This window comes from Anomaloglossus baeobatrachus, chromosome 1 (genome assembly GCF_048569485.1).
Source record: "Anomaloglossus baeobatrachus isolate aAnoBae1 chromosome 1, aAnoBae1.hap1, whole genome shotgun sequence".
NCBI lineage: Eukaryota > Metazoa > Chordata > Amphibia > Anura > Aromobatidae > Anomaloglossus > Anomaloglossus baeobatrachus.
The window spans coordinates 635,100,577-635,120,111 of record NC_134353.1 but is presented as its reverse complement, the minus strand read 5'-3'; the positions used below and the strand labels follow the sequence as shown (position 1 = coordinate 635,120,111).

Here is a 19,535-nt window from a genome sequence, read left to right as displayed (position 1 = left end):
CTCGGCCCCCAGCACGCCTCCTCCCCCTTCGCCCAGGCTCCTCCCCCCTCCCTGCACGCAGGACTGCTGGGTAATCATCAAGATGGCTGCAGAGCATGTTTGAGTGTGGCTCCCCTGCCGGACAGTGAGCAAGCCGAGGCATCGCCGGAGCAGAGGGCTTGTGGCGCCCCGCGCGCTGCAGATTGCGGGCTTCTTTCTCTCCCCTCTTCCCCGACCCCTGCCTTTCCCTTCCCTCATCCCCATTCTATTCGACCTCCAGAGGATCCTTTCCGCCCACCTCTCCCCTCCCCCTTTCCTTTCCAGCCGGCTTCCAGGGAAATGTTATCAGAAAACAAAGCCTGGTAAGGGGATCCTGGATGGGCCGGCTGCGCTCTCCGGCGGGTGGGGAGAGTGCCCTTTGTTGGGTGTAGCCATGTGACGAGCAGCAGGGGGCCGGATCCGCCGCAGTGTGCGCTCGGCGGGAGCAGCACATCCCGTAATGTGCCGAGGAAGGCCGCTCACTCCCTGCAGGCCTCAGTAGGCGGACGTACGGTGATTTCCTGGGAATATCGGGCCTCTGCAGCGCAGCCATGTCTCCATCTGCAGACGTGTCTGAGTATTGTCCGGGGCGAGCCTGGAGCAGGACTGACAGGCACAGGGCTGAGGGCTCCTATTGGGCTGGGGCCTTCTCCCCTCAGGAGAGATAGATGGGTATAGCCATCTCCCACCTACCTGTAGTAACCACAGGACATTGATTTCTTCCAGTGCCCCAGAGAGAGAGGACACCGTCATGGACACCGCAGAGAGTCAACCAGAGGGTGAGGTCCAGGAGCCGGCTCCATCCCAACCCCAGGAGGACCACTGTGACCCCAATGAGAAGAAAGAGGTAGGAGTGGGTACATGGCAGTGTGTGATCACCAGGGGCCCATCTACTAGGGGAAGGGAGCACATGTATGGGATCTCCCACCTCATGCATATCCATGTTGCCGCCATTATTCTGTACGTGGCACTGTAGACCCTTCTCAGCCACTGATATATACCTACAATCCAGCTTGCATAGACATGGGGTGTGAGCTCCGAGACCTTTATAGGGGAGAAGTTAGTGGTCACCTCTTCATTTGGGAGCTTGGGGCAAAATGCACCTCACACATGGCCCTAATTGTACTGCTAACTGCCCGGGGTGAACTGTTTGAGCAGATAAGTAAATGTCCTCCCTTGGGTGGGTAGATGGGGATTTGAGACCTGTGGTCCCAAACTGTGTTTGTAGAGGGAGGGGGGAGATGGTGTTTTAAGGTGCTCCCTGCTCTCCCACCTCCCTTGTCCACCAGCGAAGCCTGAATAAGTGTGTGTGCCGTTCCTTCCTCCGTAAAGACACCTGTCCCATCGCCCCAGCGTTTCCACCAAAACCCTGCTGGACTTCCAGGCACTGCAACACCCAGTCAGAGCCCAGCTTTACCCAGGCAGCCGCGGGGGTGCCGAACAGACGCGGCTATGAGCATAAAGAACGGAGGGCTGGGTGAGACCGTCAGCTCTTCTGCTAATACGAGACGTCTTCTCAAAGTGACTGCTATTCCTGCCAGACAGGACTGTCCTCATATTTATCACATGGCTCTCCTATATCCGGACTTCTGCCTCATGTATTGTTTGGAAAGAGGTGCATGTGGCCCCACTACTTTCTATAAGAAGCTGCTGCAAGGTGTAACATGGCTGTTCAGAGCTGGTCTGATGGACTTGTGCTGCCGTATTCAGAGCCTGGAAACCATACTTACTGCTCGCTTACGCTGGAGGGCCACCAGCTGCACCTTAAAGACTGGCAAAAGAGACTTTCCGCACATACTGATTTTATCTCCCAAGTTGGCTTTCATTACAAAGACGAAAAACAAGACGGGTGAAAAGACTTTAAAAAGCAAATGTGGTCAGGTCTGTGATCAAGCAAAGTAGTGACTGTGCTATACGCTCATGATGAGTGGAGAATTGTGGCGCTGTGTTCCGTTATGCTCCAGACCTGAGGACTGCACAGGGTGACTTCTTGTACCGCACCCGCCTGCAGCAACAGACCTGGGACCCCCAGCTGCTAAGGGGTCCTCCACGAGTGCATTCTGCTTATGAACTTTACCAAACCAGACTTTTAAAGCCATCTCTACTATGGATTTAAGGGGACAGGCCCCTTCTCACCCACCCTCCTCACCGTTCACCTTCCCATCTTACCCTCCAAAACACACGACTAAACCAATTCCAAAATAAGCGGAGGGGCACCGGCTGGCCACTCTTGAGCCACGTGGGAGAGACACACGGGGTACCAGGACACTTCATCACTCCTCTGATTAATCGTTGGTTTCTTTTTTATCTATTTCAATTTCTCTCCTTAGTCTGTTGGGCTTTTAGTTTTCGTTTTTTTTGTTTTTTTTTTGTTTTTTTTTTTTCTTTTCGCTTTTGTTATTTGAAGCTCAGATTGCATTTCTTACCTTTTTTTTTTTTTCTTATTTATTTATTTTTTTTTCTTTTCTTTACGTTTGCTAATTTATGGTACTCTACAGTGCATTTTTGGGGATGGACTTACTGAAATTTATGGAACGCAGTTTTCTCATCTTTAATGTAACTGCATACTTTGCTTCTCAATAGGTTTCTAATGTGCAGCCATTCTTAAGGCTTTGACAGGCAAACTGCAGGTCACATGGAGCTATTTGGTCAGTAATTTGCATCAGCATTTGTGAGCCAAAACAAGGAGTGGAAAATTAGCAAAGTGTAAAGGAGACTCACCGTCTGCATCTTCGCCCCATTCCGGATTTTCTCCTACAGATACTGATGTGAAATAGCCTGATGGAGCCCATGCAAGTCAACAAAAGATGCCCTTTAATGCTCATATATCGGGCCATAACACAAAACATAATGAACAGCAGCAGATTATGTGGCTTAAATATCAAATTTGATCATTTAGGCCGCATACTTCTGTTGATGATTAGTACAAGGTGGAACTTGCCTTTGGTGGTCTGTAGTTCCCATTAAAATGTGAAAAGCGCAGTATATTGGTGTCTCTGCAAACTGCATTTTACCTTAAAGGGAACCTGTCAGCAGAAATTTCGCCCAAAACCTAAAAGCTTCCCCCTCTGCAGCTCCTGGGCTGCATTCTAGAAAGGTCCCTGTTATTATTGTGCCCCATGTGAGACCAAAATAAAGAGTTTATAAAGTGGTATCTTTTTGTATTCAGATAGTGTAAATGTGACACAGGGGCGGGCTCTCTGCCGTCCGTTATTCTGCCCCCTGGTCCTGTATGCCGCTCCCATCGCTCCTTTCCATAGCTGATGCACCGCCCACTGCTCCAGCCATCCCCGCGCATGCCCAGTGCCAGTCTCACGGGACTGAGCAGTGTGACCGCTGGTGACGTGTGCGCAGGCAAGTGATTATGGGCGGGGCTGTGATTGTTATCAGCAAGTACCCGCCCATAATCTCGTGAGCGCGCAAACCTCACCAGCGGTCACACTGTGCTCAGGATAGTGCTAGACTGTATGGGCTGCTTCCAGGGATGACGTCCCTTTTGTCACGTGATAGTATTTTCAACACGCCCCTATCACGTGACAAAAGGTCTCACATGGGGCACAATAATAACAGGGACCTTTCTAGAATGCAGCCCAGGAGCTGCAGAGGGGGAAGCTTTTAGCTTTTGGGCGAAATTTCTGATGACAGGTTCCCTTTAATGCCATACTAACGCCATCTATAAACCTTGAATTTGCAGTGATAGATTAGCTCTGCTCCTTTTCTTCCTATTTAGGCCGCCATGCTATACTGTAAGTTTCTGTGCTGTGACAGAATGGAGCGATACTCGTAATTGTCACCTTCCCTAATGTGTGGCTCTGCTATTTGAATCACTAACTTAGGATCAGAAGTGATGATGTATTGCAGGATATCAGGTCTCCCTTTTCTGCCGTCCTGGAGCCATTTGGGTTAATGCAGGCGTCTGCAAAATGACTGTTAGGCCTAAGCCACATGGCGAGAAAATCTGGGCGAGTGGAGTGCGATTAAAACATCGCATTCCCCTCGGACCAATTCTAGCCTGTGTGTCAGCACACATGGGCAATTGTTTTCTCAGCCCTAATCGGACCGAAAAAACAATCGCAGCATGCTGCGATTGTAAGCAGAGACTCTTTCTCTCTCGCATTCAAGTGTATGGGGCGAGAGAAAAATCGCACTGCACTCGCGGTACACCGGTGTATTGCCAGTGCAGTGCGAGAATGGCAATAGCCGGCTACGGAGGAGAGAGGGAGATAAATCCCTCCCTCCCCTCCTGAGAGCCAGCCCGCCCCCCGCAGCTGAGGTCCGCTCGCAGGGTCTGACCTCAGATGCAGGCACCCTCGCATGACACTCGGCTCCTGCTGTGCTACCAGCACAAACCGAGTCTCATGCGAGCATCGCAGTAGTGCCCCGTGTGGCTCCAGCCTTAATGTGCATGTTGTCTTATAGAGACCACCCATCTATTGAGACAATACAGAAGTGAAAACCAATGCCTCGCTGCTTAGAGTTTACACTTGCGCTCAACAAGGTTGCTGATTATTTTCCTTGGTAAAAAGTATTAATGGCCTGGATACAACTATACCAGCTCTAGAAACAGTCAGCACAGGGAACACTATATACCTCCCATATACATATTTCACGTGGTGGCGCTCAGAATTCAAAGTACTGTATTTTTCGTTTTATAAGATGCACCCCAAATTTAGAGGAGGAAAAGAGGAAAAAATAATTCTTAATGATAAAATGGGGGTCAGTCTTATAATCCTAGACCATCTCAATCCTAATGTTTACCAAGGGGGAGTGGTGGTGGTGGGGCGGCTCAGGAAGGTCACAGGAGGCAAGGTCAACGATGATGCGGGCTCAGAGGAGAGGATGTTGCGGATCAGGAGGGTCAGCTACACTGCAGGCTCGGGGGTGTTGCAGAGGCCACCATTGATCTGCCGGTGGGCTGCGGGGGTGACACTGCAGTGGAGCGACTCAGGAGAGTCACAGGACAGGGTGTTTCAGCGGCAGGTGCCATTGATCTGACTGTGGGCTCCGTTGAATTGTCAGTGGTTGACGAGATGGACTGTAAGAAAATGGCCGCAGAGGCGGCAAATGTGCAGATAGGACTTCGTGGCCACTTTCTTGAAGTCCATTGAGTCAACCGCAAGTGATTCAATGGAGCTGGTAGATCAATGCACCTGCCACCGAGACGCCCCGTCCTGTGACCCTCCACTACTCCTCCGAGCCCTCAGTATCGCTGACCCTGCCTCATATGACCCCCACTCCACCAATCGGTCGGTCATATCCGGATTGTAAGACGCAACCTCATTTTACCCCCAGTTTTAGGGGGGAAAGCATGCCTTATAATCCGGCAAATACGGTATGAAAGCAGAAAGGCGGCACTCACTGTGGATGTCTTATAGCTCTCTTCCATACAAAGTTGCAGCTGGAGGGGGCACATAAAGAAATGTACTATGATGGCATTCTGCTACTTCTCATTGATACATGTAATCAATTTTCATAATCTGCATAGCTTCACCAAAGGAAGTCATTAAAGAAAAAAATCCTTATTTTCTGCTACATATTTTCCCAATTGAAACATTAAGAGTGCTTGTATGCCAAATGCCACTGGTGGGCTGCAAGTGTGCCAGAGGGGTGTGGGTTTACAGGGAAGGTCCCAACAAAATGATCAATTTTAATAGCTATACATTAAAAACACATGATCCAAAACGCCCAAATAGTAACCGCATAAAAATGGTGCCAACGGTCACAAAAGGGTAACAAATTATAGCAGAGGGGTTGTAAGCGAGATTATGATATAGGAGTCCTAGATATATAGACCTAGATGCCCTTATAGTGCCCCTAAGATGACCCTACCTGTCAGCGGAGGGTATGATGCCCTGATGTAAAATGGTGCCCTGCTCAACGTTGTCTGTCCCTCGTATGTGTCCTGAACAAAGTCCCTTTTTCAGATTCAAATTAGATATAACAATTGCGCCATAGCACCACAGCACAGATATTACCATGGAGCAAATGCGGGTATAAGAGCCCACCAATGGGGAATGCATATAATATATATATAGATAAATCCACCCTTTGTATGTGTGGGCACAAAAACACCCAACAATGCCCATGCAAAGCCTGAGGGAAAGAAAGCCAGCTTGCTTTGCTGTGAATGTTGGAGCCATCCCTTCCCAGAGTTCCTCAGGAGGCCAGGGATAATGAGGTAAGTGCAGGGTAGATGTCCTGTCACTGCTGCCAAGTGTAAATTGCATCTGCTGCCAGGTGTAGATCATGTTTTGGTTTGTGGTGTTTTTTTTTTTTTGTTTTTTGTGTATCTATTAAAAGTGATCTATTTTATTGGTATTTTTTTGTATGTTCGCTATTTTGGGTCCTTTTTATAACGCATTTTGCTTCATTAAACGTTTACAGGTAAAGGGAAAAATCTGAGAAAAATGTCTCCTGATCTGAAAGCAATCACCAGCAAATCCAAACAATAAAGTGTGAACAGGTGCAAGCTGCTAGGACTGCATAAATATGCAAATAAGATGATACAGCTGCACTCTAAGCCCCAAGATATATGTGAACATTGAACACATGAAATGTGAACTGTATTACTGCTATATGAAATGTACTTATAAAAATTAAGGTATCCAACCTGCTCATTTATTTGTAGACTTTTAGCCCGGGAGGGCCATGATATTCAGATAGGGTTCCATCAAAGAAGGATACCTTGCCACCGCTGATGGGCTTTCATGAACTTGCCAATTTATACCACACATACCTTTCATTTTCATAAGTATATTCCATATAGCAGTAATGCAGTTCCAGTTTCATGTACTCAGTGTTTGCCTCCATATTGGCGCTTGGAGTGCTACTTATTTGATCTAAGAGCACCATACAATAGCTTAATGTACAGATGTAGGCTTGAATTCTTTTCTTGGTAAAATTACGGTGTCGCTCACCTATGATGGCATCACGAGTAGAAGTCTGATGTGTTGGTCACTTTTCAATCCCACCTCCCCTTGCCTGAGATTGACCACTATATTCATCCACCAGTATCGGACCACGTTCACACATTCCGTATTATACTCCACCAGTATCGGACCACGTTCACACATTCCGTATTCTACTCATCCACCGCTATTAGGCCACGTTCACACATTCTGTATTATACTCCTCCACCAGTATCAGACCACGTTCACACATTCTGTATTTTACTCATCCACTGGTATTAGGCCACGTTCACACATTCTGTATTATACTCCTCCACCAGTATCAGGCCACGTTCACACATTCTGTATTATACTCATCCACCAGTATCAGGCCACGTTCACACATTCCGTATTATACTCATCCACCAGTATCAGGCCACGTTCACACATTCTGTATTATACTCATCCACCAGTATCAGGCCACGTTCACACATTCTGTATTATACTCATCCACCAGTATCAGGCCACGTTCACACATTCCGTATTCTACTCATCCACCGGTATTAGGCCACGTTCACACATTCTGTATTATACTCATCCACCAGTATCAGGCCACGTTCACACATTCCGTATTATACTCATCCACCAGTATCAGGCCACGTTCACACATTCCGTATTATACTCATCCACCAGTATCAGACCACGTTCACACATTCCATATTATACTCCTCCACCAGTATTAGGCCACGTTCACACATTCTGTATTATACTCCACCAGTATCAGGCCACGTTCACACATTCTGTATTATACTCCTCCACCAGTATCAGGCCACGTTCACACATTCTGTATTATACTCATCCACCAGTATCAGGCCACGTTCACACATTCCGTATTATACTCATCCACCAGTATCAGACCACGTTCACACATTCCGTATTATACTCCTCCACCAGTATTAGGCCACGTTCACACATTCCGTATTATACTCATCCACCAGTATCAGACCACGTTCACACATTCCGTATTATACTCCTCCACCAGTATTAGGCCACGTTCACACATTCTGTATTATACTCCTCCACCAGTATTAGGCCACGTTCACACATTCTGTATTATGCTCATCCACCAGTATCAGGCCACGTTCACACATTCTGTATTATACTCCTCCACCAGTATTAGGCCACGTTCACACATTCTGTATTATGCTCATCCACCAGTATCAGGCCACGTTCACACATTCTGTATTATACTCCACCAGTATTAGGCCACGTTCACACATTCTGTATTATACTCCTCCACCAGTATCAGGCCACGTTCACACATTCTGTATTATACTCCTCCACCAGTATCAGACCACGTTCACACATTCCGTATTATACTCCTCCACCAGTATTAGGCCACGTTCACACATTCCGTATTATACTCATCCACCAGTATCAGGCCACGTTCACACATTCCGTATTATACTCATCCACCAGTATCGGACCACGTTCACACATTCCGTATTATACTCCTCCACCAGTATTAGGCCACGTTCACACATTCTGTATTATACTCATCCACCAGTATCAGGCCACGTTCACACATTCTGTATTATACTCCTCCACTAGTATCAGGCCACGTTCACACATTCTGTATTATACTCCTCCACCAGTATCAGGCCACATTCACACATTCTGTATTATACTCCGCCAGTATCGGACCACGTTCACACATTCCGTATTATACTCATCCACCAGTATCAGGCCACGTTCACACATTCCGTATTATACTCCTCCACCAGTATCAGGCCACGTTCACACATTCCGTATTATACTCCTCCACCAGTATTAGGCCACGTTCACACATTCCGCATTTGCTCAGTTATTTTACCTCAGTATTTGTAGCCAAAACCAGGAGTGGAACAATCGGAGGAAAAGTATAATAGAAACACGGCAGCACTTCTGTATTTATTACCTACTCCAGGTTTTGGCTACAAATACTGAGGTAAAAGACTCACCATATACTCAGGGTGTGAACGTGGCCTTAAGGAGCAATCTCTCAATTACAGGTAGGTGGTGGCATAAAAGAGGGGAAAATGTCGATCCATACACTTATTCCCTAAACACCCCCCCCCCCCCCATCTGCCTCCCTTTTATCGTGTGTGTATGGATCAATATCTCCCAGGTTGAGTTCACACAAGCTTATAAAAACGTGTCCAATTTTCATCCATATAAGATTCAAGCCCAAATATGGTTGCCTTTATTACAAATGTATTTCCATTAAAATCAGATGCTTTACAGTTGCTCCCTATGTAACCTGAATTATTTGTTTTCCGCACTCATAGACTAATACGGAGAATATTTGTACTGCATTATATTCCTTCTTTCCATGGACATTTGCTGCATGAACGTAGCCTTTCCAACAGCTGTTTAATAACACTAGTCTGCAGTTCTCTTCAAAAATGCGGTTGTGGAAAAGTACCTTACACGCTCACTCGCCAGGTTTTCCCCAGTTCATTTATACAGCTCCATCAATGGAACACGCGCCTTGTGAATGAATGTGCCAAAATCCTGTATTGTTCCTGGTTCTACCTGGTATTTACTTCTGACAAGTAAAAAAAAAAGATAGATATATATATATATATATATATATATATATATAATATGCGACTGTTTCCTGCTCACATTAGTTCTTGTTAGAAAGGTCACTCGGTCAAATGCCAGATTTATGTAGCTGTATATTTCAATGTATTTATGCCAACACGTATAACAGGAATTTATTTTAATTTTTTTGGGGGGTGGGGGGTTCCTCACATTGTGGGACCAAATGACAAAAAAAATGTTCATACACAACTGGCAGTGCTTTCATTCTTTCCCTGAGAATCATTTATTTTACAGTATAGAGACAACAGCCAGCCATCAACTAAGTAGGGCGAATTCTGGCCATGTACCTGACCCCTCTCGCCGCTCGTTAATTACAAACCTTCCAACTAAAGGCCCCATACATTCTTCGTCAAAACCAGTCAATGTTGTGGGATTGGACTACTGTGTGTTTGTGCCTCCCAACAGATGTCAGGCATTTCAACAACCAAAACAATTGTTTTTATGTTGAGATGAGGCTGATTGTGTCCCAGAAAACAGCGCAATTCGCAAATGACTAGACATTAGTGACTTCGCAATCCATACCTCTCTGCCAATTGAGAATCACGTGAGATTTCAGTAACTTCATCCCAGCTTGTGCTCTGTAATCTAGTCTTACACCTAGTGTGGCGGGTTTGTCTTGATTTACCTGCAATTTTATTTTCCTTCTTTCTTTTTTTTTTCCCACCTTTTGCTTATAATAATTTTTTTCTGCAAATGTTTGTATTTAATTGATTAACCGTTTATCTTTCTCCCTGGGGTATCATTGCCTCCATCCTCCTTCTCCCTACCCTCTGTCCCTCTTCATTTAGAGTACAACGCCACCAAGAACATTTAAGCGGAAGATCTCGGTCATATGTAAGTAGCCATCTGGGTTTATGCTAGTCATTCTGTGGGTATTTTTCTAACATAAAAGTGGCTTTTATTATGACCTTGGTATGGATCCTTATGATGGAAGATGGCCATGTGTAAGGGGTGCTTTACACGCTGCTACATCTCTAACGATTTATTGTCGGGGTCACGGTGTTTGTGACGCACATCCGGCGTCGTTAGAGACATCGCAGCGTGTAACACGTACGAGCGACCTTAAACGATCGCAAAAGAGGCAAAAATCGTTGGTTTTGGGGAGGTCCTCCAAACACCAAAAATCGCTGTCTCGTACATAGCGATGTTGTTCCTCGTTCCTGCGGCAGCACACATCGCTATGTGTGACACCACAGGAGCGACGAACATCTTACCTGCGTCCACCGGCAGTGCGGAAGGAGGTGGGCGGGATGTTACGTCCCGCTCATCTCCGCCCCTTCGCTTCTATTGGCCGGCCGCAGTGACGTTATGACGCTGAATGCACCTCCCCCTTGAAGAGGGATTGTTCGGCGGTCACAGTGACGTCGCTGACAAGGTATGTGCGTGTGACGCCGTAGCGATAATGTTCGCTACGGCAGCGATCACCAAATGTCGCACAAGCGATGGGGTCGGTTGCTACCGCGCACGACATCGCTAGCTGTCGCAGCATGCAAAGTACCCCTTAGATAAAATGCGGTGCTGGTCCAATATCGGCATCTTTTTATTAGAATTTCCACAACAAAATCCATTTTCTTTATGAACCCACTGAAACCGATGATGTGAGTTGCTACTACAATCAAAGCTGGGTTCCTCCATGCATTCTTATTTATCACTGAGGCATGGCGTTCATTTCTGAAAAGCATTCATCGGCTAAAGAGCCCAATCTTCTGAGGTTTTCTAATTAGCTTTTTCCCCCTTTCTTAAGCTGCTACAAAATGTTCCAGCCAGCCTTCTCCAGCATCTACTACAAACAGCGACAGCGAGGGAGCACACCCAGCCCGGCGAAGACGATGGGGCGCCAGTACTGCCACCACACAAAAAAAGCCGTCAATTAGTATCTCTACAGAGTCATTGAAGGTATTCTTTACTTCTGTAGGAACTTGTAATGTACATTTTATATTTCTTACACTAACTCGTCATTATGTATTGATGGACTGACTGGATTTTATAGTATTGCAGTAGTTTCACAGTTAGTTCTGTACATCTGAGCACTCACTAGTTAATATCTGAAATGACATTCAAGGAAGGTTGGGGACCACTGCTCTAGTCTTCAGAGCCACTCTCCAGTCTAGATAGGGTCACATTAAGAACCCTGCCTCCCCCCACATCAAGTTCCTTCCTCCTCCACAGTAGTGATAAGACCCCTCATCGGTGTAATGAAAGCCAAAGTTTCCTCACAGAAGTAACCATATCCTTAATGGGTATTGACACACCAAGCACTCCCATCATGTTGTCATATTGATGTTCAGTGACTTCCCCTATCTGACAGTATCATCCCATCTCCAGTTTAGCACTTAATATCTCCAAGGCCTGTATATGTGCAACTAGAGCTGCTCTTGTGATGACTACTCACGAAAGTCTCCAGCTTGGAGACCTCTTCATAGTTTTTATACTTGGTGCTAATGTATGAAGCTAGCAGACAGCCTCACATCATGAACCTGCAAACCACATGTTTCCCAAGCCACAGGTTGGGGATTTCTGTTTTAGGAAATAAAACTAAATTTTATATACTTAACTCTCCACTTATATTCCACACTTTGATTGTCCTTTCAGAGTTTAATCCCTGAAATAAAAGAAATCAAGCAAGAAGCTGTAGTGGATCTGCATGCTGAGGATGCCCGCATTTCTGAAGATGAAAGTGAACGAAATGGAGATGACAACTCCCATGACAAAGGGCTGAAAATATGCAGGACAGTCACACAGGTAGATAATGTGTTTTCTCATGTTAAAGGGAACCTGTTAATTTGAAAATGCAGGCAGCGTGCTGTAGACTAAGGGGAGCTGAGCAGACTGATGTTTGGTTGTATGGGGACAGTGTAATCTGCGCTTTATTAATTTCAGTCTCTGCACAGTGCCCCAGGCTCTAAAGCTTGCTGCCTGCATAATCACCGACAGGTGCCCATGTAGGTGTAGCGGTGATAACCAGTGTATAACGTATTGTCTGTATGGCCAGATTGTGCCTGCGGAGGTTCAAGAAAACGGGCAAGAAGAGGATGAGGTGACTTATCCAAATCAGGTGGAGGACGCACCTAGCACTGTACCGGAACCTGTCCCAGTGGAGGTGGCGCCATCCCCTCCCATCGAGCAGGAAGTAAAGAAGCCATTACCAGAAAGCCCAGCACCAGCCGAAGTCAGAGGTACATTCTAATAATTCTCAGATATTACTTGACGAAGATCATGCTCCTTTTATTTTAGAAGAATAACTTTTGTAACATTTTTTTTCTTTTAATTTTTACACCCTTTTACAGTGACACTGGGAGATACCTTATTGAGGCGATCAATCAGTCAACAAAAGATGGGCGTCTCTATAACAATTGATGATCCAGTGCGCACTGCATCTCAGCAACCCTCGCCTCCACGACGAAAGCCAAGCTGTATTGTACATATATGTAATCTGGTGAGTCAGTAGTTGTGTTTTCAAGGTTATTAATATTGTATATTTGGGAATGCACTCCAGGCTGATTTAGGGAAACATGCCAGGTGTGTGTCCCTGCCATAACACTAAGTGGAGCGTAGTCAATGCAGTGCTGTTGTGTATATCTTGGCATGATTAAAATGACTATTGTAACCAAACTGTGCTATTAAGCATATATTTATAAGATTCCTATTTCCACTACAGGTCCGACCTTTCACTTTGGGGCAACTTAAAGAATTGCTTTCCCGTACTGGCACAATTGTAGAAGATCATTTCTGGATAGACAAGATTAAATCTCATTGTTATGTTACGGTAAGTTTGGGCCAGTATATTGCACTTGAGATTTTTGTTTTTCTTATTCCTCCCCCTGCAATAAGGTGATGCTGTAATGTCATATCAAAAGCCAAGTAGCTCAGTGTTTAAGTAGTTATTTAAAATGGCCATTGTACTGTAATTTTATTGGGTAATGCTGGAGACTGCACATTCTTTTTATATTAAAGAGGACCAACCACCAGGATTTTCCTATATAAACTAAAGTGCTCTCCTGGCGCTATCATGCTGATTCTAAACATACATTTGTTGTGAGATCAGATGTATAGTTTCTGAAGTACAGGTAATCTCATTGAATAGGGTGTTTTCCCTTGGACACCAGCACTATTTGTGTCTGCTGTGTGCTATTTATCATCAGGATCCCCTCTTTGAATCAGCCATCAGGCTACAGAGGGTTTTTCTGAACCACCATTGTAGTTTACTATTGGCCTCCTGAGGAACCCACTTCTGGGAGAAACGCGTTGAACTTGAAATTACCATTTTATTCACATCAATGAGATAAGTTTGTGAATTTTCCTCCCTACTGTCCACCTGCCACACCAATTTGTTTGTTGCAGGTATCTTAGGCACTGCACCTTTTTTTCCGGCAGGGACTTCAGGGGCAGCAGGGAAAGTCATCGCGGGGTGTCCTTCCTCATATTCTTCTTCCTATGTCTCTCCCCCCTTCCCCCCGGTCCTTCCTCCTATTTCCCCCCCCCCCCTTCTTCCGGGTCCTTCCTCCAATTTCCCCCCCCCCTTCTTCCGGTCCTTCCTCCTATTCCCCCCCAGGTCCTTCCTCCTATTTCCCCCCCCCCCGTCCTTCCTTCATTCCCCCCCCCCCCCCCAAGGGTCCTTCCTTCTCCCCCCTTCCCCCCCCGGTCCTTCCTCCTATTTCCCCCCCCCCCCCTTTCTTCCGGACCCTCCTCCTATTCCCCCCCCAGGTCCTTCCTCCATTCCTCCCACCCCCCCCCCCCCCCTTCCTTCCTTCATTACTCCACCCCCCCTCCCACCAAACCCCCGTAGTAACAGAGTAACAGACTGGGGGAGGAAAGACTGGGAGGCAGACAGAGGCGGGAAGCACTGGCTGTAGGTTATATAGGAAAATCCTGTTGGTTTGTCCTCTTTAACATAAAGGTGCCAATTTAAGACTGTCATGGCATGCAGGAGTAAGATGTACCTAACTCATTAAGTGGAGCACGACACTTAATAAATTGTTGGGCGCCTTCTGATGACCACTGTCATGACGTTCCTGTGAATGCTGGCTGAGTGCCGGCATTCCTAGGAGATCAGCATTTCTGCTGTACGGAGCAATGCAGAAGCATCACTCTGATCATCAGACGCGATCAGACAGGACAGGCTTAAAGTCCCCTATGAGGACTAGTAGGATCAATAAAAAGTGTAAAAAAAAAAAAAAAAACACAAGTTCAAATCAACCCGGTTTTTGCCCTAGAATTACGTTTTGTTTTTTTTGAGGGGGGGGGCACTGCAGCATTGCAATAAGAGGCAAGCAAAGTATCTCATTTACCCAAAAATGTATAAGTCCACATATCAGCTCAACATGTAGAAAGAAAGACTTTAAAAAAAAAAAAACCCATCGCTGAGCCGCAGATCCTGAAAAATGAGAACGCTAGGAGTTTCGGAAAATGGTGACAAAAGCGTTATTTATTATTTATTTTTTTTTTAGGTTATGGTTCTTGGTAGAAGGGGAGGAAAAAAAATGAAAAATTAGCAGGTGGTGACAGGGTTAACTCATAAGATCTGCCATGTCTATTTCTGTAACTTATTGTAAGATATTAGTACTGAGGCTTCTTTTCTGGAACAGTTTTTTTGTTCCTTTTCTCAATTATTCTTAGAACTAATTGACCACTTGCTGTTTACAGTTGGTGGTGTGCTGATTCAGTCTGTGTGCTGCTTTAGAAGAGATGTGCTGCATCTTTTTTCTAATGCTTTCTTTTTTGGGGGGGGGGTGCACTTGCCTTCAGCTAGATTTTTTTTTTTTTTTTTTATTTGGCACTGGTTACCCTTTCAGTTTCACTGTATACTTGATCTTTATGTAACACTATGTAATCTTTGTGGCATCTGTATACTTTGTTGCTAAAGTTGTCATTTGCTTCCAGTATTCTACATTGGAAGAAGCGATCACTACCAGGAACTCTCTGCACGGAGTGAGATGGCCACAATCCAATCCCAAATTCTTATCTGCAGACTTTGCAGAACAAGATGAGGTAAAGCTTCTGGAGCCATATATGTCCATACTCCAAGCCAAGTGATGTTTAGTCACAATGTTTTGCGCGGTCTGCTCTAAATAATTTCTAGTGCTAATTGTCATTTCTTTTAGTTGGACTTCCACAGAGGTCTTCTTCCAGAGAGGCCACCGGAACCAAAACAAGAGGAGCCCCCTCACCAACATTCTCACTCTCACACGCATGGTCCTCCATTACGAGGTGAACACCGAGAGCATGAGCGGGGTGTTCGAGAACAGTGGGCGGAAAGGGAGCGCGAGATGGAGAGGAGGGAACGTACTCGATCAGAACGAGAATGGGATAGAGATAAAATTCGGGAGGGTCCCAGGTCACGTTCCAGAGACAGACGCCGCAAAGAGCATGCTAAGTCCAAAGAAAAAAAGAATGAAAAGAAAGGTATTTACTAGTGTTATTCTTCAATACTTAATGTACTTACATGTATGGTAAGGTGACAAGCTGCGCTGTACAAAAGAAGCTAAAAATTCAATCCTCCTCCATTTACAGAGAAAGTTCAAGAGGAACCTCCAGCTAAACTTTTGGATGACCTATTCCACAAAACCAAAGCTGCCCCTTGTATATATTGGCTGCCCCTCACAGATGATCAGGTATGCGGTGTGCAAGTGGTTTCAATTGACTGCTTCATTTTTAAAGATGTGTAATCTTACTACATACTCTTATTTCAGATTGTAAAGATCCTAGCAGACAGGGCCGAACGAGCCAAGGAACGAGAGAAACGCCGTAAAGAACAGGAGGAGCAAGAAGAGGAAGAACGAAAGGAGCGCGCAAAGGAGAGGGGGAAAGAGGCAGAGAGAAGCAGGGAGCGAGCACGAGAAGCCGAAAGAGAAAAAAGGAGAGCGCACAGCAGAGAACACCCGCGAGAGCGGGAGCGGAGGGATCCGAAAAGACACAGCAGGAGTCGTAGCAGGAGTACGCCAGTGAGAGATAGGGGAGGACGACGTTAACTGTAATCTGACTTGGGGCTGGGCAATTTTGCCTAAAATTAAAAACTTGCATTTTTTTCAGATATCTATTTTATTTTTTTTATTATTATTGTTAATGACTAAAAATACTGATATTTTTTTTTGTTTTTTTATTCCTTTATTAAACACAGAATTGTTTGTACAGACTTTCCTAACACATACTGATCACTAGATTTGTCACTCAAGTAATGTGGCTGGCATACCTCAAAATAATGCTGCTGTGGCAGCCACCGGCACATGAGCAGTGAAGTGCCCTGTATACCGCAGATGTGCTGGTAGCCACCGGAGCCATCCAGTGTGAGTATTCAGAAGAGAAAGCAGGTCTTCGTATGGGACTAGTAACACACCATCGCATTTCCTTTTATGTATCATCTGATGTTTGTGAGAATAGTATATTACGTGCAGTACATGATGTACTCTGACCACAGAACAGCAGATGCTGCACCATACTATGTGAATGGCATAGTATCTGAAGTTCTGCACTCGTAGTAATATTTTACCATCATGTACTGTTATATGTGGAATAACGTGACTGATACAATATCTGATGTTCATGGTATATTATTAGGGATGATCGAATGCCTCAAATATTCGACTTTGTGAATATTTTCCGAATAGGTCTCCACTATTTGTCTATTCGAATATTCGATGCGCAATATGAGAAACCCGAATAACAACTATTCAGCCTTCCCATAGACTTACTTTGCGCCTCGAATATTTGCATATCGGCGACCTACTCGGAAAATCTTCGTAAAGCCGAATATTCGATCATTCCTATATATTATATACCGCTCACACTTTATCCTGTGTATAACACATGATGTAGCCAGGTTCCTGTGGCTGTAATCTGTATTTGTCATGTCTGCGGTACCTCTTCTGAGGCTCGGTGTGAGTTACAGCAGCTTGACGTTCCATGCAGATCGAGTGACACTGTGACCTGATCTACATGAACGTACAAGCAACTGCCATATCGCCTCTGAGCCTCACCAGGAGGGCACATGCATGACAGTACAGGATAGTGACACTACCTCGCTCTATAAAGATCTACCTTCCCAAACAGCCCTGCTAGCTCTTCTGCTGTGTCACTCTCTGGATATCTCCTCTCACCTCTGTAACTTCAACCTACCCTGGCCCAAATCAGAATAGTCCTTAAAGGAAGCGCCAAATGAACCCGCATAATTGCCCAGCCCTCGTCTGATAAGTCTCCTGACTGTCCACCCAGCTGCTATACCCCTGTCCACGGCAGGTGGTGGTAAAGGTTTTATAACTGTGCAGGCGTTGAAAGGAGCGTTGCTCACCAGGCCCCTTCACAAGCATATTGTTTCTTTTGTAAGAAACATTCAGGCAAGGAGACTGCATCCTACTAATGGATTCACAATACTGTCTCCCTGTGTTCAGACTCCCGTCAGATCTTGTCTTTCTCTCCTTTCTATACCCCTTAATTTTCTCGCTTTCTGAATAGTCATTCAGATTGTCCTTTACCCATCATTGGACTCTCTAGAAAGTTTGTGCAATGAGGCTTCTCCCTCCGGTAACCTTAGCCCTGTCACAATGTCAGGTAGTCGGTTACTTTATAGTCCTTTTTGCCACATGTGGCATCTTACCTAATTTTTTTTTTTTTTAAATCGTGTTCCTTTTTATTTTTTATTATAAATGAAGTGGATTATCAGAAAATAAAAATATGCATTAGTTTTATATCTCCGATGTCTTTACCTGTCTGAGACGCCACATGCAATGTACAATAGATGGATTGTTATTTTTAGCACAGATCATGTTTCCTGACCTGAAAAAACTTTATTTGGTTTATTCTCTCCTTAATCACCAATATTACAAATGTATTTAATAATAGACAAAAATGTAGTATTGGTTGGTTGGGTTGGTGGTCTGTTACTGTATTTGCGTTTTGTCATATATTTTGCTATGTTGTTATACATAAAATACCCCTCTCACACCCGATCTAATATTAGCGGCTTACACACCCAAGTGGCTGAATAAAATTGGCCACCAGGTTTAAGGCTGTTGAAACATTCTAGGTTTGTATAAATTATTTTTATTTTTTTCCCCCCGAATTTTTACTTAAGGAGTAAAATAAAAACTTGTGTTACAACTAAGTTTCAAACTGAAATCTGGCAAGTTGCACACTACTGGCTTTCTATGTTAAAATAGAGTATATATTACCGGATGGCACGTGGTGGCGGCAGCATATATATATAAAAAAATATTCTGTTAGTGAAACGGTCTAAATTATTGATTTCTACCATATTGATTTTATATTGATGCACATTCTTTGTTTTATATTGTAAATAACACTATTGAAAATTAGAATGATAAAAGGTTTAATTTAAGGAATTGAGAGAGGACAGCTTTGGTTGTTCGGATTGAAACCATGATCAAGAAACGCCTTATTTAATTTGAACGTATTGGTATGGTTCCCTTTCTCAAACGAGCAGCATTAGGCTGAAGTCCTTCAAGAAAATTGTGACTTCTAAAGACATACAAGGTGTATGGGGTTAATCTTGTAGGAAGTCTTCCCCTCAGATATGTAAGAACCTGCTGGGAAAAAGATGAATGCAGAATTTTAGAAGTATAGCACAACAATACATTGGCGTTCTATACAATATCACCACATGGAAAAGAAATATGCAGCCCTTGAGCGTTGGATTTTTGTACTGTATACACTTGATGAGAGAAAACCATAAAAGTAATGTAAATATGCAATAAATTCTATTACTTTCTTCCCATTGGATTTTGCATATTCTCTACGAACACAAAAGTGAAGGTTTTTTTTTGTTTTTAAAAAAAGTTGAATAAGCCTAAATGCTTTGTCACGAACGTCTGCCGTCATCTTTAGGACTGCAGACTTGTAAATCATCACGTAGCACTCGCAGTTGGGATTCTCCGGTGCTAGTGTTGAGACCGGGTGATCATGAGACTGCAATATGCGTACTTTTGGCCACATTCCAACTAGACATGGGCGGCCTCGCTCAAGTCACAAGCC

General features: G+C 44.7%; 1 protein-coding gene across 7 annotated transcripts in view; it reads left to right on the top strand.

Moving 5' to 3' along the window:
* ACIN1 (apoptotic chromatin condensation inducer 1) overlaps positions 1-19,281 on the top strand; it is a 161,094-nt gene extending 141,813 nt beyond the window's left edge. For 2 of the 7 annotated variants that reach the window (XM_075319379.1, XM_075319371.1), the window contains 11 exons: positions 745-865; positions 10,340-10,385; positions 11,296-11,447; positions 12,144-12,293; positions 12,544-12,727; positions 12,839-12,987; positions 13,210-13,317; positions 15,432-15,539; positions 15,653-15,953; positions 16,062-16,162; positions 16,241-19,281. In XM_075319379.1, the coding sequence (XP_075175494.1) occupies positions 745-865; positions 10,340-10,385; positions 11,296-11,447; positions 12,144-12,293; positions 12,544-12,727; positions 12,839-12,987; positions 13,210-13,317; positions 15,432-15,539; positions 15,653-15,953; positions 16,062-16,162; positions 16,241-16,519 (1,699 nt within the window). In that variant the 3' untranslated portion in view covers positions 16,520-19,281. The other 5 variants (XM_075319401.1, XM_075319417.1, XM_075319410.1 and 2 more) reach the window with 5 other exon arrangements.
* The last annotated feature ends 254 nt before the right edge of the window (positions 19,282-19,535 follow it).